The sequence below is a fragment of the Schistocerca serialis genome, chromosome 3, assembly GCF_023864345.2.
Source record: "Schistocerca serialis cubense isolate TAMUIC-IGC-003099 chromosome 3, iqSchSeri2.2, whole genome shotgun sequence".
Lineage (NCBI taxonomy): Eukaryota > Metazoa > Arthropoda > Insecta > Orthoptera > Acrididae > Schistocerca > Schistocerca serialis.
Window position 1 is genome coordinate 277,375,851 of NC_064640.1, and position 27,143 is coordinate 277,402,993.

Below are 27,143 nucleotides of genomic sequence, written 5' to 3' on the forward strand. Positions count from 1 at the left end.
GACATCTGTCTGAAGACTTTTAAACTAAGTAGGGCAACCCTTGCGGCTGATATACATGTTGAAATACATTTCATAGAGCCTGCCAAATGTGGCTGACGGTGCACCTGAGAACCGTTCACTGAACACGCAGAGCAGTGTGGCCAGGCGGGCCGAATTACATTTGATGAGCATGCACACTGAGGCAAAAGGGCTGCCCAACCCCAGTTCGCCATGCACAGTGCCAGTACCGAAATGGGTGCCGAGCTCAGCTCGTCGAGTACGGCTGAGGGTTAACATTTATCTTTTGTGGTTTACTGTTCTACTGACAGTTGCATCACTGAAAGTTGAGCACTGGTTAATTTGGATTAGGATGAAAGAAGTAATAAGATGGAAACATGTTGATGGAACCATGGAACCACCACAATATCCCTATATGCAGATAACTGGGATTTTGGGAAAAAAAATAATAATAAAATAAAAAAATAAGAAAAGGTGGGGGGGGGGGGGGGGGGACTTGCAGCCAAGAGCATTACTCTGAAACATATGTATAGCATTTATCAAATGTCTGTCTCCCCAGTAGGACTGGGATATCAGACAAGGATTTATCAACATATTGATACATCTGAATCAGTTACACAATATTTTTAATCAATATTTACCCAGCCTATATATAAGTAACATTGATATTTTGTTCTGATATAATTGGATAATATTATTTTATCATCTGACTCATAACAGAGAAAACGTAATTCTGCCATCTTTTTGATACTGAAATAATTACAACATAAGAACTGTACCTACAGTTATTTGCTTTGAAGTTCTTACAGAACTTTTGATTGTTGTCAGTTGCGTATTTTGGTAACCTCCTCTCATTCGAAAGTAAAGTTGGTAGAAAATTTGAAGTGTAAATCTCGAAACATGGAAGGTAAAAATAAAAATAAGAATAATAAAATTAAAAAATAGTAACTCGAGACATTGAAAACACTGCTCCAGAATTATCAGGTATTTACGGATGCCCTCCCCTGGACAGTTAGGAGATAATCCATTCACAATCTGAAGGGAAATATCTCAACCTAGTTACATCCTGTATTATGCAGCTGGGAAATATTTATCAGTTGAAGGGACTTCAGTTCTGGCAGGAAGACTATTTTCAAAAGCTGGTGAAGTGATTTCCGGTCAGAGAAGTAGATTAAGAGCACACCATGCCAACAAATTAATTTTTTAAGTTCTTTAGAAAATAAGTTTCATTTATACTATCCATTTTTTGATTGTTTTTGCTCTCTATTATTTCATATGCTGTAGTATAACTTCTTTTATTTTTCTCTAAGACGTTTCTGTTTTTATATGTAAAATAATTTAGTATCAAATTTGGTTTTCCTTATTTTAATTCATTAAACCCACTCCTCAAAGTTCTAAATAACACTGACACAATAAGTTATAATTTGAATTCCATATCTACATTTTTGGCACTGATGTACCAGAATATGGACATTTTTATATGATTATTCGCCAATATTGATTTGTAGTGTGGCAATATTCAATTATATTGAATATTGATACTTATCTTTCGATGTCTCGTCCCTACCCCACAGTTGAGATTGCTGGCATTACACCACGCTGGCACTCAACCTCAAGGTAGCTTGTTGAAATGACGGTGGAAAAATTTTCCATTGCTATAATTTACTGTAGTTATAAACTGGATTGATGAGGGCAGCATACAAGTCTGATTATAAGACTGTGTTCTACGTTAGATTTCAAACCTGCTTGCAATATCTAAAAGTGTGAAGGTACAAAACACTGTTGCTGGTGATTCATCTGTAGGACAGTAACATTAAATTCAATGGCACATTTGATGATATTATAAGGGGAATACACTAACTACTACCACCAAGTCCCAGCCTCTCTCTGCTTACAATTCCACTCAACCACAAAAAAGGGGGAAAAAAAGAATTACACTGCACAAATGGTCATGAGAGTCATTCACACAAAGATAATCCTTCATCATTAACTCAAAAATCAGGCATTGGCAAATCACCTCCACCACTTTGCCCAGAACAATAATGGACGATTCCTTCTCATTAATGGCCACAGAATGTTACTGACAGTTGACAAATTAATACAGTACAACATATCACTACTGCACCATCTCATTTGATAAAATGAGATTACTGGTCTGTTAACTCCACCAATAAATGCTAATTACAATTATCAATGCTGTTGTATAACAAGTTGATGATTCTTTTAGATAAAGTAGTAAAATATTACTTTACATTACATAAGGTCAATTTCTCTCAGAAATATTGCCTGTTTCCTGAAATGATAACAAAGATAATTTTTCTCAGAGTATTTAATTAGAAGTGTGGTACGTTACATTCACTGTTCAAGCAACATATGCATACAATCAATATTACTATAATGCCACATGGACTGGACCTTATCCAACATCAAAAATCTGATTAATAATTATTTCTGTCTTATCTTTACTCTACAGGAGTAACACATATTTGGCAAAACAGATAGATATTGATTGAGAAAATGGATTTGTCATGTGTAAACAAAGGTATTGTATTCAGTCTGTCTCCTGTAAGAACCTAAGCTTTCAAATACATTTTTATAAGTGAATAATCAGTATGATTAGCACTACCACTGTCATAGTGCAAAAGAAGTTGTGCCATACTACATTTACACATGCCTGTCATATCACCAATCTGTGCTGCAGAATTTCATTCTGTTCACATTTTAATGCAAAGATAGTAAAGCTTCCAAGGAATTAGCAAACCATTAAACCACCTCACACACTGCCAACATGAAGAAACTGATCCTCCCTGTGCTCAGCAATACACATAGTGGGCAATTTGTGCATATAACATTTAGTATACCAGTATACTGAGCCTATAATCACAAAAGCCACTCTTCTGAAACTTTATTTTGAGTTTTCAAATACGTCTTCCACACACAGTAGAAAATTCCCTTCTTCTGTCACTTAATGGAGGCTTATGTTATAAAATACAAGCCATTTACAAGATAACACATTAAAAAGTTTTAACAGATCATTCTCCAATTCTGAATCTGCTGACAGCTCCAGCCAACTCCTCTTCATAGTTCTGGTTCCATCGCACATCTGTACCACTCAATGAACCAACAGAATACCTGTTACAGAGAAAATAGAAAATAACATTGTGGTTACATTTACGAACTTTATATCCACAAAATTCAAATGTAATATGTAACCACTCACCATAAATTGGGGGTGTTTAGCGGTAGACAGGCGCATAAACAGGAATTGGAACATGGTAGCTTAGCTTCCAAAAGACAGAGTGTGTGCGTGTGTGTTTACTGCTTGTAAACTAAATACAAAGTTCTAGTTCTTGTTTATGTGCCTATCCACCACTCAGTACCTCAACTTCATGGTACTGGTTATCTTCATAATATTTCACATACATTACTTAACTTTCTCGAAGTTGAAGATTTTTAGTTCAATGAAATAACTATATTACTCCTCCAGCTAACTAAATGGTGTGGATACTCTCAAAGACACAATGTTTCCCATCTGAGATACAATAAAAGCTGTCAAGTCCAACCCACGCAGATTTAAAGAAAATGAAAAAAATTTGTGGCACATGGAGGATATGAAATAATTAACGAACTGCACAGATTTATGGGATGTGTCTGACAACATGCTAAAATAAGTGCTTTGTAAATAGTGAGAGCTATCAGTCTTATGAATAATTATTACCTTATTGGTATGTTCTTGTTTTAGTTAAACTTATTTGGGGCTTTTAACATAACCATGACTATTCAATATTACAACAACAACTGCACTTTGAAAATTAGCTCTTATAACAGAGTCACCATAAAAAATTCAGAGCCTTTTATTAAAATACCTCACCGTTGATCAGTCAGTCTTCTGTCTGGATAACCACCAGTATGTGATCTATGATGCAGGTTAGTACGATCTGAGCCATGTGAATGCCTGTGCACTTCCTGTGAAAGGACTGGTGAGTATGGAGGAGGTGGACCACAATCATCCATCAATGGTGGAGCACGAGGCAGTAAATGATAAGAACGTCTTTGGTATCGCTGCACTTGTTCCTTTGCTCTTGTCACAGATTGCCTTGCTGCTTCATTACCTATCAGAGAAGTTACACATTTTAATTCTGGTTGTGTTCGCTGATGATAATACACACAGTTAGCTCTACCAAAATGTTAAAATTACTGTGTGTAATGTGCACAGTTTCTCACAAATGACTAAAAATGATTTGCCGAACACATAATAAATTCAGCCAATAAAAACTATTAACTGCACAAAACGAACTGAGTAAACAAAGTAAACAACATTCGAGAAAGAAAGAAACAAATAGAAACAACTAGACTTCTTTTATTGTTTATTTATGTTCCTGTCACATTTGCAGATTAATTTTTAATGCTGACTAGTTTCAAACATTTGTAGTCATTTTCAAATCATTACCTGCTTGTATATAATGTTTGACTGTAACAATTCCAATGAAACATTCAAAAGACTTGGTCATACATCAGGTCAACATAACAAATGTGGTTTGACTGTAGCATAATTCCAATGGCACATTCAAAAGACTTGTTCATACTCCAGGTCAACATAACAACTGTGATGGAAACCTAAATACATAATAAATATATTGAGTTGCTGCTCCTTTATACCAATGCAATGATGGAATGGCACAAACTTGACTTCTGTTCATAGTAACAGTTTATGACTAATAATACTCAGAAAAAGTACATCACACTATGAATCAAGGACAAAGAAATTAATTTCAAGTCAAAAGTGGAGATATACTCTATAAAACATTACACAAATACGAAAAAAATTTCAATGTGACGCCTACTGCTCTTTAACACCTCTCCGTTCCCTCTCTCTTTGTGCTACAGATCAATAATGGCATAATCATACTCAGACTGCTTTCAGTATTAAAAATATGAGGCTGACCGTATTCACTCACTATACTGGTTGGTTGGTTGTTTGGGGGAAGAGACCAAACAGCGAGGTTATCAGTCTCATAGGGTTAGGGAAGGATGGGGAAGGAAGTCGGCTGTGCCCTTTCAAAGGAACCATCCCGGCATTTGCCTGGAGTGATTTAGGGAAATCACGGAAAACCTAAATCAGGATGGCCGGACGCGGGATTGAACCGTCGTCCTTCCGAATGCGAGTCCAGTGTGCTAACCACTGCGCCACCTCGCTCGGTACTATACTGGTCTCTAATTTAAACATCACTGACAAACTGCTACATAACCTAATATATAAATCAAGCTATCATTACAGCCTTTTCTGTGAGAAGTTAAAGCATGCAACAGTGAGGTTGACTTTGATCTAGGGGGATCATCTCACCATTTACATGGAATTAATTACTTAAACCACAGAAAACCAAAAGCAGGCTTGATAAATAAACTCATTGTGAACAAACTACAGATAATTGCTGTGTTGGTTATGCAGTGCTCCTGTTTGTCAATTTATATGAAAAAGAGTTCTGTGTGTCCCATGACTGGGATGTTGTCAGACCACATTTTAGCCACTGACTTGACAGTCAGCCACAGAGGAGTCAAGACACCTAACATCAGTGAATTTGAATGTGGCCAGATTGTGGATACTTGACACAAGGGGGACTCCCACTTCAATGTTGTGCAGCCACTAGGATTTTTATGTGCTAATGTGTCAAGTGTGTAGCACGGTTACCTTGGTTTGGGTAAAACATCTCTGCTAAAGTCAACTGCCACAAACAATGTGCTGATGATAGGTCACTGATGACAGTTACAGAGCGTAACAGCAGACAGACAAGCCACAGTGTAGCAAATCACTATTGCAGCAGGTGGTAGAGATATTCTCTTGTGGATGTTGCATGCAAGGGATGAATTGGGGCCTCTTATGTGTCTCTCATTGGAGAGTGGTGCAGGAATCTACTGTCTGAACAAGTGCATCTGTTTGTTCACTTAAAGCACCCTGCAGTCAACCTGTAATTACAGACAAACAATGCACCACATTATCATTCCTGAATTTTGACAGGATGATTTGAGGAAAACTCCTCAGGTATGGAAGTGGTTATGTGCTGACAAGAAGTGCAAAATGGTTAAGCAGGAATGGCTGGAGGACAAATGTAAAGATTTAGCAGCACATTTCACTACAGGAAAGATAAATACGACCAACAGGAAAATTAAAGAGGCCTTTGGAGACAAGAGAAGCAGCTGTAGGAGTACCAAGAGCTCAGATGTAAAACCAGTCCTAAGCAAACAAGGGAAAGCTGGAAGGTGGAAGGAAATATGTAGAGCGATTATGCTAGGGCAATGAACTTGAAGACAGTATTATAGAGTGGGAAGAGGAAGTAGATAAAGATATGATGGATACTCCGAGATGAATTTGACAGAGCACTAAAAGACCTCAGTCAAAACAGCCTCTGGAGTAGATAACATTCTATCTGAACTACTGATATCTTTGGGAGAGCCAGTCATGACAAAACTATTCCATCTGGTGCACAAGATGTATGAAACAGACTTCACAAAGAATGTAACAATTCCAATTCCAAAGAAAGCAGTTGTTGATAGGAGTGAAAGCAACCGAACTATCAGTTTAATAAATCATGGTTGCAAAATATTAACATGGATTCTTCACAGAAGAATGGAAAAACTGGTAGAAGCTCTCCTTAGGGAAAATCAGTTTGGATTCCAGAGAATGTAGGAACACTTGAGGCAATACTGGCACTACGACTTATCTTAGAAAACAGATTAAGGAAAGGCAAACCTATATTTATAGCACCTGTAAACTTAGAGGGCGCTTTTGACAATTGTTGACTGAAATACACTCTTTGAAATTCTGAATGTAGCAGGAGTAAAATTCAAGGAGTGAAAGGCTATTTACAGCTAGTACAGAAATCAGACAACAGTAATAATAGCTGAGGGGCATGAAAGGGAAGCAGTGGTTGCAAAGGGAGTGAGACATGGTTGTAGCCTATCCTCGATCTTATTCAATCTGTACATCAAGCAAGCAGTAGAGAAAGCCAAAGAAAAATTTGGAGCAGGAATTAAAGTTCTGGAAGAAGAAATAAAAACTTTTAGGTTTATCAATGACACTGTAATTCTGTCAGAGACAGCAAAGGACTTGGAATAGCAGGTGGATAGAATGGACACTGTCTTGAAAGGAAGATGAACATGAATGAAAGAAAAACAACAATGATGGAATGTAGTTGAATTAAATCAGGTGATGCTGTGGGAATTAGATTAAGAAACAAGAAACTTAACATAGTTGATGAGTTTTGCTATTTGGGTAGCAAAATAACTGATCATGGCTGAAGTAGAGAGGATATAAAATGTAGACTGACTGCGGCAAGAAAAGTGTTTCAGTAGAAGAGGGATTTGTTAGCACTGAATATAGATGTCAGTGTTAGGAAGTCTTTTCTGAAAATATTTGTATGGAGTGTAGCCATGTATGGAAGTGAAATATGGACAATGAACAGTTTAAACAAGAAGAGAATAGAAGCTTTTGAAATGTGATGCTACAGAAGAGTGCTGAAGATTAGATGGATAGATCATGTAACTAATGATGAGGTACTGAACAGGATTTGGGAAAAATGCCATCTGTGGCACAACCTGACTAGAAGAAGGGAGTGGTTGATAGGACACATTCTGAGACATCAAGGGATCACCACTTTAATAGTGAAGGGAAAGCGGGGGTGGAGGGGGGGGGGGGGGGGGGAATCATAGAGGAAGTCCAAGAGATGACTACAGTAAGCAAATTCAGAAGGATATAAGTTGCAGTAGTTATTTGAAGCTGAAGAGGCTTGCACAGAAAAGTAGCATCACACCAGTCTTCAGACTGAAGACCGCAACTGTTGTGACTCGCCGATCATTCAAAGTGCCACCGCGCAATTACGCGCGTCCTCTACATGTGGCGCTGTCTGCCAGCCATGCAGCAGCCGTGCCACCTAAGCGGCCAGCCAGCCAGTGGCCGCTAGACTTGGACTCAGTGCTCATTCGAATGTTACCGTGTTCACGTCTTGCTAATCAACTTGCTCTGTGACTTATATGTGTCATGTCGTTTGAAATATATGTGTTCAACTTGACGTTATAACAGCAACATGTCCTCCTCCTCATATCACCCGATCTCAAACATACTGAGCACATATGGAATGCCACTGAGTGTGGTGTGTGCATCTTAGATTCAGTTTCAAATCATTTCCGTTAGTTGTGGATGGAAGTAGAAAACTTATGGATCACAATGACTTCGTAATACTTTCAGCGTATTGTGCAGTACATTCCACACCATGTAATTCCCATCATTAGTGCCAAAGGATCTGCCATATGTTGCTAAGAAGATGCCTTTGATTCGACTGCCTGTACACATAGTACACAAGAATCTCACACACCGTGGCACTTTGTCATCTGCTGAAAAGCCCGCATTCAGATTTATACAACACCTGCACCAAGAAGGAAAAGGAACACAAAGCATTCACATGTGACACACTGTGTCACTAGGAGATTTGAATTTTTTGAACAGCTTCTATGACAACACACATTATTTCAAAGCAGTTAACAGAATTCACACATGACATAGTGTGTCATTAGAATTTCAAGGCAATTCATGGAATTGAAAATCTGCCTGTGAGAATTGCATCTGCTGTTCCCAAATTTTGTCAAAATAGTGCCCAAGAGCAAACAGTAGATTGCTATTGGAGTTTTGGTGGTTCATACACTGTCAGAGCCGAACTATGATTTGGAAGTATTTTTCTGTATATTGATACAGCTTTCAGTATTACATTGCAAAAATCTTTTATATTATACAACATATAAACAGTTAAATAGTTCAAACACACACACATAGACAACATCTTTTATTCCTTCAGCTTTCAAAACAAAACATTCTTCTGTGATCAGTATGTCTGGACATCATTTACTTACCCAGGAATCAAATAAGGTGTCCTCAATCTGCTTTACCCTAAGAGCCAATAAGAAACAAATGTCAAATGGCACACAACCACATGAATGATAAGAGTAGCACACACACTGCAAACAGGGAGTTCCAAGCAATAAAGAGGTGCACTGAACAGAGCTGAAAAATTCTCTATTTTTCTAATGTACAGTTTGTATTACAACTAATGAAATAAAAATCTGTGCACATACCATTAAATTACTGTACTGTAATTGGTGTGCATCACCATACGTATTGACATGTCAAGGTTATTACATATGGTGCACAAGTTTAGAATAGGCAAGAACTGGAAAGGAAACAGGTTGTGTCTATTATGGCACACACTTTCAAGAGTTTAAAGGAGAAACGAAAAACATAAATCACGATAGTCAGATGAGGACTGAATCCCACTTAGCCCTCGAGCAGGCACACCATTTTTCATAACACGAGCGGGCATGTGGCACACTTTGAACACATGTAAAGAATAGCTGTCTTTATGTTACCAAGGTAAACGTGTAAGAACAAAATTAGAGTTTAATCTTAGTTTAATAAAACAATGATAAAATAAACTGGCATTATATGAGCTAAGTCACTGTTTGATTAAACAATAATAAAATAAACCTTTCACTGTATCACTCTGTTGCTGCACACATGTTACCCCACAGTAAGGACTCATTCGAAACATTAAACAGCGCAGTTGCATCGGATTCCTACCATTCGCTTATTTTATTACTAATTATCTCATAGATATCTCCCTCATTGTGGGATTGTGCTACTAGCTCAGAATCTGGGTTATTTTCTTACACAGATTGTAATTTTTTTCTCACCTAGCTCACTGTTTATTATATATTATTACTGCTCATCTGGACATATGACAGCACAACTTATTACTGTGTTAGCTGAAGTAATAATTAAGGAATCTGTATAGGCTCACATTGTAAAACAACAATGGTACAATGTTACTTGTGATTGGTGCACTTTATACACAGGCACACCCGATCGAGGGTTAACTACTATATCATGTTCCTCTGTCACAGGAGAGTAACCTTTCACATTTTTCATTCAGGAATTGTCAGGTTACACAAACTTTAAAAGTAATGACAATTTCTGTTAATTTATGTCCCTGTTACTTTATCTTAAATTCAGCTATAAGTCTAAACGTGGTTTCTCCATGCTACTTAAGAAGTATTTACTTACCAGTATATGTGATTTCATGAATATTTTGGTCCTGCACATCTGGAATTTCTGAGGCAACATCACGCTGGGCCTCAAATATTACATGACATTTGTGAGCCAATTCTAAATATGATTCTGACAGCTTCAGCATGCCTTCTTTTATTCTAATAAGCTTGACTGCTTCTTTCTCTTTCATGCACTCCATTGCTGAAATAGAATTATATCACTATGTGAAATGCACCATGTCTGCATTATGCAATTACAGGCTTAAAACTAAATTTAACATGATACTTTGCTTCTTCCACACATTTATTCTGCAACTTCTGATACTATCAAAAACTATTTTTAGCAAATCAACTATATTAAAACATTGCTAAGAGCCACTACAAGGTGCTTCAAACACTGACTACTGTGGTGTTTGGACTGACCCAAAAATCATCCCACATATTTACAGATTGTACTGCATACAAATGAAGATTTTCTGGAAGGATATGAACTGAGATGAATAACATGCCAGCACCATCCAAAATAAAACACTATAACTGCTGAATGCACAAAATCAACAATATTCTGAAAAAGCTCTAATGTTACTGAATACAAATAATACTGCTAACACATAAGTAACTTCATCTGCACACCACTATTTTTATGGTTAGTATGGCTAGTTGTTGAGCTATGTCAGGGAAGAGAAACACATTTTGGTAAGATCTTTGATATGCAGCAACATGTACGCTGCATACTTTCATATTACGATAAACTGCATATTTTCGTATTACGAAAGTATAAATTTGAATTCCACCAAACACAGCATGTTAGTTTCCAAAGCACTGAAACAGAGATCTCAATGCGCTATCATAAGTCAATCATAGCTCATGACACGTGATCTCATCAGCCAATCACAGCAGATATTCAGAGCATAGGACACGTGATGTAGTCAGCCAATAGCATCACTGTTAAGTAGCATGAACACACAAATAGGAAAAATTAATGGTTTAAATTAATGTACGTAGTATTGCTACAAGAAAAGCTCAGCTTTCACATATAATGCTGGTCTTGAAGATTAATATGCCACAAGAAAAGTTAAGCTTTCATGTGTAATATTGGTCTTTTTAGCGTGTTTTACACTTTAAGATACAATACACAAATGTGCAGCAAAATTTTAAACAATGACACTAATGTCTGGTCTTCTGGGCTCGAGATTATTCTAAGTGGCTAGTCATGAAAGTTTTAAGTTTTAAATGAGAGTCAAACGCACAGTGATTATAGAAATTCATTGCACATTCCCACATGTAAAATAGTTCATACTGCGTAAAAGAAAATTTCTTTTGAAAATAACACTTTTCGAAGAACCATTCACAATATTTTCTCGCGGCTGCTTAGACATGGGTTCATTTCAGCAGCTGCCAAAGAGTACCAGAAAACAGGTATTACTGCACGTAGGCAGCTACAATGACGTAGGAAGCCCGTATGTTCATACAAATTAAGGCATCTTACATGATATAAAAGAAAAAGGCAGAACTGTATTGTCTCATGTTTGATTCTATATTATGGCATAATGCCATACATGCCAGAAGATGAAAATGTGCACTTGAAATTCAGTGAACAGTTGAAACTAGCCAATATTGTGGAATGAAACACTTTATTTCTTATAAATTGACTGCATCTGTGGAAAAGATTAACAAAAGCCACATTTATTTAGCAGACCGACAAAAATAACTGCATTGTTGTGCAAGGTGATTAATGCTTGCCTGCAAAGTCGTGGAAATAAAATTAAATCAGAAAACTGGAACTAATAACAGTCTTCAGTAATTATGTGAATGTATTTTAATTCACTTGATAGCTCCCAGCCACAGAAAACTGTTTTGGTTTCATTTGACTTGTGAACTGTAAACAAAGAGGAAATAGGACATAAGGAAATAGCGAAATCAATAAAGGTAAATACGGGTGATTATCCCCGTCCCCACTAAATCCAGACCGTTCTGCGTGTGTGCGAATCTGGCAGCTTGGGCGCACCATAAAAATTTTTCTATGTAGCATGACTGCTTCTTGCTACTGCTGCAGCCAAACTTCAAGTAGCCAAAAGTGGGAGAAGGCACTGCTCATATTCAACTCAACTATGCATGTGCTCGCTGGCAACTGCTCAAAGCAAACTTGATGTAAACAGCTGTGATGTCATGCTCATCGGAAGCAGTTTGCTGCTACGAAGTATTCTATAGTCTTTGCCCTAAAGCCCTTGACACATTTTGGTGTTCATCAGTTCCTACCAGTCAAAATTAAAGATTTAACTAAAGACTAAAACAATGAAAAATTCCTGGAATTCTAGAAAATTTCCAGATTTTTCCTCGTTTTCTTCCAGATAAAAAATTCCTGGGTTTTTCCTGGATTTCCCAGTTGTCCCGGAGTATATACACCCTGTTAATGCATGACTGTTCATGAAACTCCCTTCACACTCTATTCAGGATGGAAGAATGACAATAGTATGAAAAGGATGGATTGCTACTCATCATGTAGCAGAGATATTGAGTCACAGACAGGCACAATGAAGAGACTACTAAACACGTTAGCTTTCAGCCAGAAGGCATTCATCTGAAATACGTAACACACACACACACAAACACACATATTAACGCAAATGCAGCTCTTACACGCATGATCACTGTCTCTGGCTGCCAATGCCAGACCACACTCTCATTTCTGTCACACTCACTTCCCTGCCTTCTTTAACTGCTGACATGTAAGGATTTCCATCTCTCTACATTACTTCCAGTGATTGAGTCCCAAGTAGCAGATGAAATGTCAATTGTCACTAAACACCACAAGCTGCATCTAGACACATAAAAATTTCATTTAAACAATAAAGCCAGGTTCACGCATACATCTAACGTGGCACCACAGCTTGTGGTTTGCTGTAGTGGCATCGTGAGCTACTGTTCCCACAGGAGGCCACAAATTCTAGGTAATTGCATAGCTTTGAATATGGTGCAGGTTATGGCGATAGAGCTGTGATAAGAGTTGAATACAAGGAAGACGAAACGCAAATGCTGGATGTGAAAAGAGATTCTGCATAGGGATAAATCAAGTGAAACAAACATATTTGTAAAATAAATAAAACTCAGAGGCAAAAATTCTCTCTGCAATGGCAAACTAACCAACAGCTGGTATATAAATATCATTTGCAGACATGTCACTCTTCCAAGATTTGAGACTGGGCAAGTAAGGCTAGCAACCTGTTTCCCTGGTACTTTAAATATGATGCTGGCAACAATCAGAGCAAAATGCCTCGGACCTTTGGAGGTGACGGAGTCCCATCTCTAACTGACAAACCAGGGACTCCAAAGATACGACTTGGCAAACAAATGGTAATGAGATGGGGAGCTATTAATATCAATGGGGGCTACTCTGGGAAGAAGGTAGAGCTGGCAGAGGCTGCAAGTAAGATGGGGCTGGACGTTTTAGCTGTTAGTGACATTCGGGTAAGGGGTGAGAAAGAAGAGGAAGTGCGAGAATACAAGGTCTACCTGTCAGGAGTCAAAGCAGGAATAGCACAATGGAGTGTAGGGCTTTACATCAGGAACGAAATGGGACCCAGCGTAGTTGCAATAAGGTATGTAAACGAATGACTGATGTGGATAGATTTGACAGTGTCTAACAAGAAAATTAGGATTGTGTCAGTATATTCGCATTGTGAAGGGACAGATCAAGATAAGATGGATAGTTTTTATGAGGCACTCAGTGACGTAGTTGTTAGAGTAAAGGACAAGGACAGTGTTCTGCTCATGGGTGATTTTAACGCCAGGATTGGAAATCGAACAGAAGGGTATGAAAAGGTTATGGGTAAATTTGGAGAGGATATGGAGGCCAACAGGAACGGGAAACAACTCTTGGATTTCTGTGCCAGTATGGGCTTAGTAATCACAAACTCCTTTTTTAAACATAAGAACATTCACCGGTATACTTGGGAAGGCAGGGGAACCAGATCTGTCATTGACTATATAATAACAGATCAGGAATTCAGGAAGGCTGTGAGGGACACACGTGTATTCAGGGGATTCTTTGATGACACTGATCATTATTTAATCTGCAGTGAAATTGGGATTGTGAGGCCGAAAGTGCAGGAGGTCAGGTCCATATGTAGGAGGATAAGAGTGGAGAAACTTCAGGATAAGGAAATCAGGCACAAGTACATAACAGCGATCTCAGAAAGGTACCAGTTAGTTGAATGTAGTCAATAACAGTCATTGGAAAAGGAATGGACAAGGTAGAGGGACACAGTACTAGAAGTGGCTAAAGAATGTCTTGGAACAGTAGTGTGTAAAAGTAGGATGAAGCAAACAGCTTGGTGGAATGATACAGTCAAGGCAGCCTGTAAAAGGAAAAAGAAGGCGTATCAAAAATGGCTACAAACCAGAACCCAGGTAGACAGAGAAAGTTATGTTGAAGAAAGAAACAAAGCCAAATAGATAATTGCAGCATCCAAGAAGAAATCGTGGGAAGACTGGAAACAGGTTGGAGACTATGGGTCAAGCTGCTGGAAAACCATTCTGGAGTGTAATTAGCAGTCTTCGAAAGGGAGGTAAGAAGGAAATGACAAGTATTTTGGACAAGTCAGGAAAACTGCTGGTGAATCCTGTGGATGCCTTGGGCAGATGGAGGGAATATTTTGAAGAGTTGCTCAATGTAGGTGAAAATGCGATCAGTAATGTTTCAGATTTCGAGGTAGAATGGGATAGGAATGATGATGGAAATAGGATCACATTTGAGGAAGTGGAAAAAATGGTCAATAGATTGCAGTGCAATAAAGCGGCTGGGGTGGATGAAATTAAGTCAGAACTCATCAAATACAGTGGAATGTCAGGTCTTAAATGGCTACACAGGATAATTGAAATGGTCTGGGAGTCGGGACAGGTTCCATCAGACTGGACAAAAGCAGTAATCACACCAATCTTTAAACATGGAAACAGAAAAGATTGTAACAACTATAGAGGTATCTCTTTAATCAGCGTTGTGGGTAAAATCTTCTCAGGTATTGTTGAAAGGAAAGTGCGAGTATTAGTTGAGGACCAATTGGATGAAAATCAGTGTGGGTTTAGGCCTCTTAGAGGTTGTCAGGACCAGATCTTTAGCTTACGTCAAATAATGGAGAAGTGTTATGAGTGGAACAGGGAATTGTATCTATGCTTTATAGATCTAGAAAAGGCATATGACCGGGTTCCTAGGAGGAAGTTATTGTCTGTTCTACAAGATTATGGAATAGGAGGCAAACTTTTGCAAGCAATTAAAGGTCTTTACATGGATAGTCAGGCAGCAGTTAGAGTTGACGGTAAATTGAGTTCATGGTTCAGAGTAGTTTCAGGGGTAAGACAAGGCTGCAACCTGTCTCCACTGTTGTTCATATTATTTATGGATCATATGTTGAAAACAATAGACTGGCTGGGTGAGATTAAGATATGTGAACACAAAATAAGCAGTCTTGCATATGCGGATGACTTAGTTCTGATGGCAGATTCGATTGAAAGTTTGCAAAGTAATATTTCAGAGCTAGATCAGAAATGTAAGGACTATGGTATGAAGATTAGCATCTCCAAAACGAAAGTAATGTCAGTGGGAAAGAAATATAAACGGATTGAGTGCCAAATAGGAGGGACAAAGTTAGAACAGGTGGACGGTTTCAAGTACTTAGGATGCATACTCTCACAGGATAGCAACATAGTGAAAGAACTGGAAGCGAGGTGTAGCAAAGCTAATGCAGTGAGTGCTCAGCTACGATCTACTCTCTTCTGCAAGAAGTAAGTCAGTACCAAGACTAAGTTATCTGTGCACCGTTCAATCTTTCGACCAACTTTGTTGTATGGGAGCGAAAGCTGGGTGGATTCAGGTTACCTTATCAACAAGGTTGAGGTTACGGATATGAAAGTAGCTAGGATGATTGCAGGTACTAGTAGATGGGAACAATGGCAGGAGGGTGTCCACAATGAGGAAATCAAAGAAAAACTGGGAATGAACTGTATAGATGTAGCAGTTAGGGCGAACAGGCTTAGATGGTGGGGTCATGTTACACGCATGGGAGAAGCAAGGTTACCCAAGAGACTCATGGATTCAGCAGTAGAGGGTAGGAGGAGTCGGGGCAGACCGAGGAGAAGGTACCTGGATTCAGTTAAGAATGATTTTGAAGTAATAGGTTTAACATCAGAAGAGGCACCAATGTTAGCACTGAATAGGGGATCATGGAGGAACTGTATAAGGGGGGCTATGCTCCAGACTGAACGCTGAAAGGCATAATCAGTCTTAAATGATGATGATGATGATTGTTTTCATTGATATAGGCATTTAGAATAAATAATTTTTAGTTTTACAGCTGCCAAGTCACACTCTGGAGCTATTTCCTGAATATAATCCACAATTTATACAATGCCTGGTCTCACAAATTATGAAGTTTATATGACTTACTTTTTTGGTTACATATATTAACTTTATTTATTTATTCCTTTGTGGGATATGTCAATGGTTTCCAAATATTGTACACACACACACACACACACACACACACACACAGCTGAAGAAAATCAAACACAGGTTGCTGTCCCAGTATTTCTAGAAGATGCAAAAGTGTACCTGCTAACCATTGTTTTCATTTTCTTCAGAAATAAAATAAAAACGAACTGAAATCGAATGAAGTACAGCAGCAATTACTGCACAATAACTGTGACAGAATGCTCATGTTTCACAATACTGTGGCCAGGGAGCAGTGGTGGTAGGAAAGTGGTGCAACAAAGTACAACCAAGACGAAATTTTTGTGGCGTGACAAAAGTTGCATCTTTTAAGTTGTGCCACAAAAACCGGGAGTTCACACATCCAACTGCAATGCAACTGCATTACGCCATTAGCTGTGCCAACACTTTCGTTGCATGTGTGAACCCGCCTTAACACAATACATCATGCAAAAATGGCAGTTTTCAATGACATAGTGCAAAATGTCAGAAAATATGTTCAATTCAGTAGGTATATAATGTTAGAATACCAAACAATTTTGTTAGTAGAAAACAAAACTTAACCACATTATGTGTACTGTTGTACACTTCATTCTGGATAATAATTTGCTATGGCCAACACATTTTTGTGAAACCATTTTATTTAAAAAATAAACCCTTTCAACCTATGATGGAATGTAACTGTGATCTAGAATCTAAAATTGCCATCTTTTGTATAAATGAGCTGGTCGGTTTCGTGATGTATCCTGTCACAGGAGCTAAATTTTATAGGTGACACAAAAAAAGTATATCCAAGAGAACTGATGGTAAGCCATGGTACACAAGCATTCTGTCATGAATATAAAACTCAGCACTTCATATTTCAGGAGGCACATCTTATGGATTCAATCAAACTGTTTGAAGTCTTCTGACAACATGTGATAAAGATGTCCAAACTTTCCATCACTTTTATTTGGGGTCATCCGTCTTCTGACTGGTTTGATACGGCCCACCACAAGTTCCTCTCCTGTGTCGACTCCTTCACCTAAAGAGTAGCAACCTTATCCTATGTCCTCAATTATTTGCTGGATATATTCTAATGTCTGTCTTCCACTACAGTTTTTAGTGTCTACAGCTCCCTGTAGAAGTACGGAGTTTATTACCTCATGTCTTAATGCATGACCCATCATCCTGTCCCTTCTTCTTCTCAATGTTTTCCACATTTTTCTCCTCACTGGTTCTGTGGAGAACCTTCTCATTTCTTATCAGTCCACTTAATTTTCAGTATCCTTCTATACCACCATATCTCAAATGCTTGAATTCTTTTCTTTTCTGGTTTTCACACAGTCCATGATTCAGTCCCATACGATGCTGTGCTCCAGTTATACAACCTCAGAAATGTATTCCTCAAATTAGGGCCGATGTTTGATACTAGTAGGCTTGTTTTGGACAGGAATGTTTTCTTTGTCTGTGCTAATCTGCTTTTTATGTCATCCTTGCTAAATCCATCATGTGTCACTTTCAAGACAGCAAAAGTCCTTCACTTTGTCTACTTCATGGTTCCCAATTTTGTTGATAAGTTTCTCCTCTAATCTACATCTACATCCAAACTCTGTGAATCACAGTGAACTGTATGGCAGAGGGTATGCCCCACTGTACCGGTTATTAGAACTTTTTTCATTCCATTCATTTGGGGAGTGCAGGAAAAATGATTATTTAAATGCCTCTGTGTGTGCTGTAATTAATCGAATCTTACCTTCATGATACCTATGGAAGTGATGTGTAAGGGGTGGTTGTATGTTCCTAGTCATCTCTTAAAGCCAATTCTTGAAACTTGTAGACTTTCTCAGGGTACGTTCTGTCTATACTCAAGAGTCTGCCAGTTCAGTTCTTTCAACATTCAGTGGAACTTCTCAGTGGGTCAAACAAACTTGAAACCATTTGTGCTGCCCTTCTCTGTACACATTCAATATCTCCCGCCAGTCCTATTTGGTACGGGCCCCACACAGGTCATACGAATGACTTGTAAGCAATCTCCTTTGTATACCGATTACTTTTTCCTAGTATTCTACAAATAAACCAAAGTCTGCTACCTGCTTTACTCACAATTGAGCCTACATAATCATCCTACTTCATGTCTCTACTAATGTTACACCCAAGTATTTGCATGAGTTTATAAATACCAACTGTATTCGTATTCATAAATTACTTTGTTATTTTGTGAAGTGCACAGTGTTACATTTTTTGACATGTAAAGCAAGTTGCCAATGTTGTGCACCACTTATCAAGATCTGACTGAACATATGTACAGCTTCATTCAGACTGTATTTCACTGTAGATAACTTTGTCATTTGCAAAACGACAGATTATTATTAATTTTGTCCACAACGTCATTAATATACAACATGAACAGAAAGGGACCCAACACGCTTCCCTCAGTACACTCAAAGTTGCTAGATTGAGGTTTCTTGGTAGGGTGGACACAGCACGTTATGTTGGATGGAGTCATCGGCACCTGCGAAAACTCTGTTCCATTCTACGCGGTTCTGTGCTCCTCTGCACCATGCATTTTTGTGTGGTGCTGCATGCCTAGTTAGGACACAGCTTCACAAGACACAAGTATACAGATTCTGTGCATGAAACAGGAAGGAAAGAAAAGACTACACTGATACAGAGATGAGTATGAATGTTAAGCAATGATCTAATTCAAAGTACTTGGAAATCAAATAGGGCAGAACACTAACATTTTATAAACACTACAAAAATCTGAAGGCAAACATCAAACAATGAACCGTGTACTGCAGAAGTTGAAAAGTTCTGCTTAGACAGCCTACATGAAAGTCCTACATTTAACAAATCTAAGGCTGCTGGTTGGCTGAGGATGGCATATCTCTGTTTATGTGTGCTGTATATCAGCTTTATAGTTGTGGAACAATTATCATCAAAATATTTACCATTTTCATTAAATCAGCTCAGATGTTTGTTTTTTATGTTCAAGAGCTGTAGGGTGAAATGGTGTTATAGTACTGGGGCCTACTACTATGGTAGTAAACAAATACCACAATAATGTTTGTAAGAAGCAAATACGGACACTGTGTTGCGGCTGCATCTGATACTGGCAGTGGCAATATGGATATGCTCATTCAGCTTCACCAGTCACAGAACTGAGGCCACCACCAGTGACACCGCTTTCTGCCATTACTAGAAATCTTGGGTCACACATTGCATCACCTGTAAAACAGTGTCCTATAATGATTGTGGCCTAAGGTCACAGATCCAGTCTGCTCACACCAACCAAAAGCTATTCGGATGAAACCAGAAAGCAATTCTTACTGTGAATGTTGCTGTGAAATTGTTAACAAGCCAGACATTGATTTTGGCTAGATTTGTCTGCAGAATCTGTAAACGACTTGGCTTTTCTACAGTCATCAGTGCCGGTATGCATTTATCATTGATTCAAGTGAGTCTTGTCTTGTGTACAATAAACTTAGTTTCACATACAATATCACAAAATTGCTGACGAGGCAACAAATCCATTTGATATCACCATAGAAGATGTACTGTTGGAAGTTCTACAAAACCACCAAGAAAACATAAAGCAACAGGTGTCTAAGCTCACAGCAGCGCATTCAATGTCATTAGAAACCTCTGTTTCTCTCTCTTAGAATGAGAGTGTTGATGAGTGGGAAGTTTACCCAAAATCTCTTTTGCATCATTTTGCACCAAATTAGGTAACAGAGTTCACAGTTCAGCTGTTGAATTTTTGCTTAGTGTTCTCAGGAAACGTCAGTCTCCTCAATAGACTGTGCCCTCTGTAAGAACCAATATTCCGTACATTTGCTGTATTTTCAAGTAAAAATAATATAGCAAATGGACCCGTGTAGTACCAGCTGCATTACTTTAGTTACAAAAGCTCCCTCACGATCCTGCTCACACTGGCGAGCAGAACTGAACTGATTAAATCGATACTGTGAATTTGTTTATGAGCATCCTCGTCGTAGGTAATCTCATACAGACTCCTTGATCCATGATTGCAGTGTACAATTAGACCTGATAAAAGAGGTTGGACTGCAGAAATTAAACAAGCCAAACCCATCATTATTTAAAGTTTTGTTAATAGCACAAAGTTCTGAGTTAGTTCAGACAGCAGCATGGCGTGGCATCTTCAATGCAGTTAATATGTCTCTGTATTGAATGACTGACTGCATTGTAATCATGACACAGACAGCTCTGGTACCTCTTTCTACCATTCCCCTTTTCCTCAGAAGTCATACTCCTCCAGCACAGCTCAGGTGTCTTATACACCACCGGCAACAAGTACATTCATAAGCCCCATTTCCGCAAACATATACTGCAAATGCCTTCCATCCCACCCCTAGTTTTTAATCACTCACTCACTCACACACACACACCATAATAGTAAACCAAAAGCTGAATTTGTGTTTTTGATGGCAGAAATTTGATGTTAGCAGTATTTGTCAACCACACACCATTCATTGAACACCTCATTTGTAACAGGACAATGTTGTGCATCATACACACATACAGTGGCATCCAGCAATTGGCAGATATCAAAAATTTCCTACAGACTTGTCTGACAAGATAAGTTTCATTTTGATTTGGGACCATCTGGCTCACTGATAAACTGGCAAACTTATCTCACCTTAAAAGTTGGAATCTCACAGCAATTATTTATTCTCAAGCAAAGGATGCTTGGTTCCAATAAAAGGTCAATTCACAGTCCCAGTTATTGACAAACACATTCAGAGGCATAACTGTTTTGTTAGTACTGTGTTCAGGCATTCAAACCTTATTTGAGCTAGGCACATTCAATAATATTGGTTACTTGGTACACGAGCAGGTTAATCTAATTTCTGTGACAATACTGATTGAGACAGTGGAGAATTTATACATGGAATTTTCTGAAATATTTGTCACTGCTCACCCATATTTGATTCACGCTTGTCCTCACTGTCACGCCTTACATGAAGGTTAGGTTGACTTTTAGTGATGAAGACATTAAATTCCCCAACGATTTTCAGAATGGAATGTCCCGTGCGCCTGTCTAGCTCCACCTTAAATTCCGCATTCAAAGCCTGTTAACTCTTGTCGTGTGGTCATAATCATGTCGGAAATCTTTCCACATGAATCACCAGAATACAAATGACAGCTCCATCAATGCATTGCCCTTTTATACCTTGTGTACATGATACTACCGCCATCTGTATATGAGCATACTGCTATCCCATGACTTTTGTCATGTCAGTGTACTAACTGTGTGAAATTCCTGCTTGTGTCACTTCCACCAACCTGGAGACTGGTCGTCATGCAGTATTAAAATGCAATTTGGAGACATGGGAATGGTTTCAGCAAAGTGTGGAATATTTAGAGTTTACCTTAAGTAACTGAGACAGATTATCCACTAAATTTCATGTCCTCGTCATAGGAAAAAATGTCAACGCTAATGACTTTAAGAAAATTTAAACATTTATTGCAATTTTTTTTGTACTGTCATCTTTGAAAACTGTGTATGATGAACAAATAGGAGTTACTTCATTGTGATGTCATTCACAAAAGAAGTCAACAAAATTTGCAGATTCCTGTTTTTGGCATGTTGACATTGCAATGAAGGTCCTTACATAAAATACTGACTTCCATGTACATTGACATAGTTAACATACAGTAAAAGACAGTACACAGATTTTATTTTAAATTTTCCAAATCATCAGTGCCAAGATGAGGAGATTACTTTTGTCCCCCGACAATTGATGCAACAGTTTTATATTTATCAAAATAAGCCAACCATTTTTCCCCATATGTCCAAGCTCCAGGAAAGTAGGTTATTTTGACTGGTTCCAACATGGGGATCACCCATATCAATCTGGCCACCAAGCTTCACCAGTTGCTGCACTGTGACTGCTATTCATAACACTGCTGACCGTCACAACTGTTGCTTTGGGTCAAACAGCACCAGTGTCCAAACTCCAGTGCTCTATAACAATAGCCATTCCCTAGCACATTTTAGATCCAGACTGCTCACTTCAGCCATATGATATTTAGATGCCACCATAAAGCCATCTTACTACAATTATTCCAATGAAACTGTTTCCAAACCGGACACTTAATATATTGTGTTCATAAGTTGGCTGTTCTACTGTTAAGAGTGCCAGCTTACTTTTATAAGTGTTTCAAGTTAATTTTGCCTGGTATTCAACAAATTGAGATGCACATACAGCACCACAACATGTTGTAAATAAGACACACTGATTTGATAGGAAGAGAATGGCAATCCAGTTAAAGCCACAAAACAAAATTTTTGTGGTCCCAATGATTTTCAACTAACATAGTACTGCAAAGTCCTGGTACAATGTAAATAATTTAGGAGTAAAGGCAATAGCTTACTGTGTACTAGAGATGCTGAAACATTGACAGGCCCAATAATGAAGAGAAAGAAAGAAAGAAAGACAGAGACAGAGAGAGAGAGAGAGAGAGAGAGAGAGAGAGAGAGAGAGAGACGGCTGGAGGGGGGGGGGTGTCAAATATCTCGATTGCTAGTCAACATACTAATTTTTCAATACTGGCTAATATGTTTTGTAGTGTCATCGAGTATCGAGAGCGGCACAAGAAATATCAACCACTGTAGAGATACTGCACAGCAAAACGGTATCACAAGATGCCAATGAGATGCTAGGAAAAAGCCATGCCTCTTATAGTTCCAAGGCACCACCGTCTCACCTCTCCCATGAAGCAGCATCACCGGAGGCCAGTTTTGTTTGAGGTTGGATCCTGCTAACTTCCAGGTAGTTCCTGTCAGGGTAACATCATTGTGCTGTCTACTCACCATGACACAGCCCGTCTCAACCATTGGGGAGTGAAGAGACTTCTGTCTCTCGCGAAATGTGTCTATGTGCCAACGCTATCAGAACTGTGTCCACAAGTGTTTACAAACTTGTGTTTCCTAATGACTGTATTGAAGCTGCAGTACAGCCATTCTGAATTTGTATCGATTTGCCACTTGGTAGTCATGGCTCATTTCATGTGTTCTGAACCATTCCAAGGCAGAAATGAAATAACTTAATGTTATGTAATGCTAATATAGTCAAACAGGATCTATACAGAGGAGTGACTGCAGTCACTGTATGCACACACTCTACAGACACAGTATGAGGTGAATGTCATTTATGATGTCAAGAGATGAGAACAAATAGAAAATAGTCCTCATGAATAAGCAAGGAATTCATGCTCATGTGCAGAGTATAGCTTTATTTTCCAGAAGTAGTAAACATATTTTCTCTTACTCTGAACACTAAAGGTAGATGGCCACTCTTATAAGATAACCAGCAGGACTATCTTGGCCCTGCTAGGAATTATCTGCATGTTCTCAGGTGTTTCCCAACAGACTGCAATATTGTAATTTTTGCCTGTGCATTCTATGAATGATAGCTATATGTCTTCAGTTCATTTATCTAAAGTAATACTTGTGATACGAGTAGAATAAATTACATCAATTTTCCAATTTCAAGAACTAAGAATTTAATGCCTTACTGACAGCAATGGCCATTGTGAGCCACCAACAAACCAATGAAACTGACCAATCTGGACATGGTTTTCACATTTCCACACACATCTACAATAAATGTGCACTGGTTTGCAATTTTTATATCAAACAAATTCTCACAAACACTTCAAACAAAGTTTCATTGTTTACAGCAGATGGGACTAACAGCTCTCATTTTAACTTCAGCTAGCCAAGTCTATGTCACACGCTATGTCTATAAACTTTAAAATGCATTACATCAATTCCTCCCTCTTTTAGTTATAATATTTTGAGGAAAGCAAGCCCTTGGGTGAGGAATCAATTTAATGTGTCTCTCTACGCCAGAGAAGTGGAAACAGCTGTGATGCTATCAGTTCATGAAAACACTGCTTAAATCTGAAATATATGCATATAGCCTATTAGAAAAACTAGTGACTGATTACAATATTAACTTACAGTTTAAATAGTATGCTCATCTCAGATAGTCATGTTACAGAGCTCATCTGGCAAGTTATCGTTTCCCTACTACACTACATCATCAATTTAGTCCATGGGATTGAAAAATAGTCTCTGTTATGATGTCGAAAAGAATGGAGAAGTCAGCTGTATTCTAGAAGGAACTCGGCTGGCATTTGCCAGTTGTGTTACATAAAACCGTGCATTTTCTAAAGCATAAAGGACTTGTATTGGATTTGAACTCAGCTTCTGGCTAATGCAAATTTAGTGATATACAATTAATATACCTTTGAAAGTGTTGTAATAAATATTTAGCAAGAGAGGTGCAGTTCAGGCTGGTTTCATATAAAAGTACTTTGAAGTGAACAAAATATAATGCCAGCTCAACACCCAATAAATATCTCTGTCCTAACTCATTAGGCATTGGATGACGACTTGCACACATAGGCACATTCTCACTTCAATGCATTTTTCAACGTCAGAATCATACAAAAATAATTAAAATACAATAATGTCATGAACCAATAATACAATCAACACAAAGCCAGCGAGGAAAAGGAAGAATCAAAATTACCTTCATATTGTGCAAGTTCTTTTGATTGCTTAGCCTGCACTAACTTTGCTTCTAGCTGCTGTAGTTCTTCTGCTGTGCTCTTTCTTGCTGATTTCTGTATTTCCTTTCTAATTTTTTGCTCCTTATTCTCACATACACTCAACCGATTTCTAACTTGATCCATGTGCTGCTCACCTTCCAGAATCATTTCAAACTGATGGCTGAACTCCTTCAGATTTTCTGGTGAAAAGAAAATTATATAATCTTAACAAGTGAAATCACACAAAAACTCAAAGTATACAACTTTCATAATCAACAGTATGAAGTTCCATTCTGTTAATTAATACATGACTTGCAACAAGAGGGGAAAAGTTAGTGATATAGAGGAAGCATTCAGTTCTAATAGACATTCACATATTTGTGCATGTGGAGATCAAGGTGTAACAGAATCTCATATACCAATAATTATAGTTGGATCTACTCCAGATGATGCTTAAGCAGTTTTTTTTTTTTACATAGCAAGCTGACAAAAGGTTTGAATTCATTCCCAATTCATGGTCTAGTACTGGCTCTACTAATCAGGGCATTAACACACATTATAAAAGTTCAGACAACTACAATCCAAAGAATATTCGTGTAACTTTAAATTTTAGTGACTGCAAGAATGAAACTTAAAAGGGAACACCAGTTTATTCCATGGCCATATCTCATTTTTAACTAAGGACAAATATACAGAATTTCAATAACCAAATCACACTAGGCACTGACATCAGTTTACAATTTCCAACATAACTGCCCATCACAATATTAATACCTCAGATATACAGACTAGTCTTCCACTCCAAATTTAAAAAAAGTCTATTAATATAACATTCCTGTGTGTACTTACAAAAAAATCATATAATGTAGTTTTCATTACATTTCCTCATAAAATCAACCACAGCGATACTATGACTTTTCTCATACCATAATGATTTTTTTTTATATATCATATGCATGTCTTGTACAAGAATGATTCAGGGGACCAATAAATAAATACTGAGAGACCAAGATTCGTCTTTCATGACTAACTTTCTCATATACCATCATGAACTATCCAACTACAGGAAATAAGAGGCATTAAGCAAACTGTTAAATTGTAAGATACCAAGTTACCCTGCAACAACTACAAGCCAAAAGCAGCCCCACAGCTAAGATATCTGTAAATGCAAAAAACAGGATAAAGGAAAAACCAATACCTTGCATACTTATGGTTTCTTATGTGTAAATCTGAACAGTGAATGTAAACAGGTTACCTGAAAATTCCTTCTGCACTTCAGTCCACAAAGAATTCAGTTCTGCTATATAAATGAACGTATTTTTTATTGCTTCATTTTCATCACCAGATGCCCATTTCATCAATTCCATAACAGCTGTATTCTGCGCCACAATAAAGGCTTTTGCTGTAGATCGCACGGCTTTAAGCTCTGAGATTACCATATTCAGATCACGATGGCCCATTCCCATTGATTTTATACAAACACTGCTCCTATAAGATCGTATATTTTTATCTTATTTCTGTGGTGCAGAGTATGGAAACTCAACAGAATTATAATCATCATTAGGTCACTTATCTAAATGAATGACGATTCAAACGGAACTACAAAATAAATTCGATATTTAACCACCAACAAAACTGCAAGGCACAAGAAATTAAAATGTGAGGTACGCACTTGCAATGAAGGAATTAAAACATACCAAAATAGTGACGACTTGGTTATTTATAATTAATTACTGCTAATGTGTAACACAGAGTTTCTCATGTATTCTCTACCAGAGAAGTGATATATAAGAGCCTAATGTACCTTCGCAAAGCTTTACTAGCTTTATCCATCCTCCTTAATACCCGCAACAATGTAACCTTCTCGGTCCTATGGTATGCAATTTGATTCCAATCATCGTTCTTCATGCATTATCATTCCCTTCAAATGCAACACACTCATTACGTTACAAAACTGCACAAATGTATCGAGTCCCTCTCCCTCCCTCCCCTCACTTGCCCTCCA

General features: G+C 38.0%; 1 protein-coding gene across 1 annotated transcript; it reads right to left on the bottom strand.

Annotated features, from left to right (window-relative positions):
* Window positions 1–2,308: 2,308 nt before the first annotated feature.
* LOC126470058 (uncharacterized) lies at window positions 2,309–27,143 on the bottom strand. The gene is made up of 6 exons (XM_050097563.1): window positions 26,943–27,143; window positions 26,394–26,626; window positions 25,120–25,338; window positions 10,106–10,291; window positions 3,869–4,109; window positions 2,309–3,129 (listed from the first exon to the last, which is right to left on the bottom strand). Exons 1-6 carry the CDS (start codon window positions 27,044–27,046, stop codon window positions 3,030–3,032), a joined length of 1,083 nt encoding a protein of 360 aa, XP_049953520.1. The 5' UTR covers window positions 27,047–27,143; the 3' UTR covers window positions 2,309–3,029.

Excerpts from the sequence above, each read along its gene's own strand:
- LOC126470058 (XM_050097563.1), bottom strand. The coding sequence starts at position 27,046 with ATGAAGAACGATGATTGGAATCAAATTGCATACCATAGGACCGAGAAG. Across the intron at positions 10,292-25,119 it reads AGAACTTGCACAATATGAAG|CAATGGAGTGCATGAAAGAG; the intron begins GTAATTTTGATT and ends ATTCTATTTCAG. Across the intron at positions 3,130-3,868 it reads AGAAGACTGACTGATCAACG|GTATTCTGTTGGTTCATTGA; the intron begins GTGAGGTATTTT and ends TCTCTGTAACAG.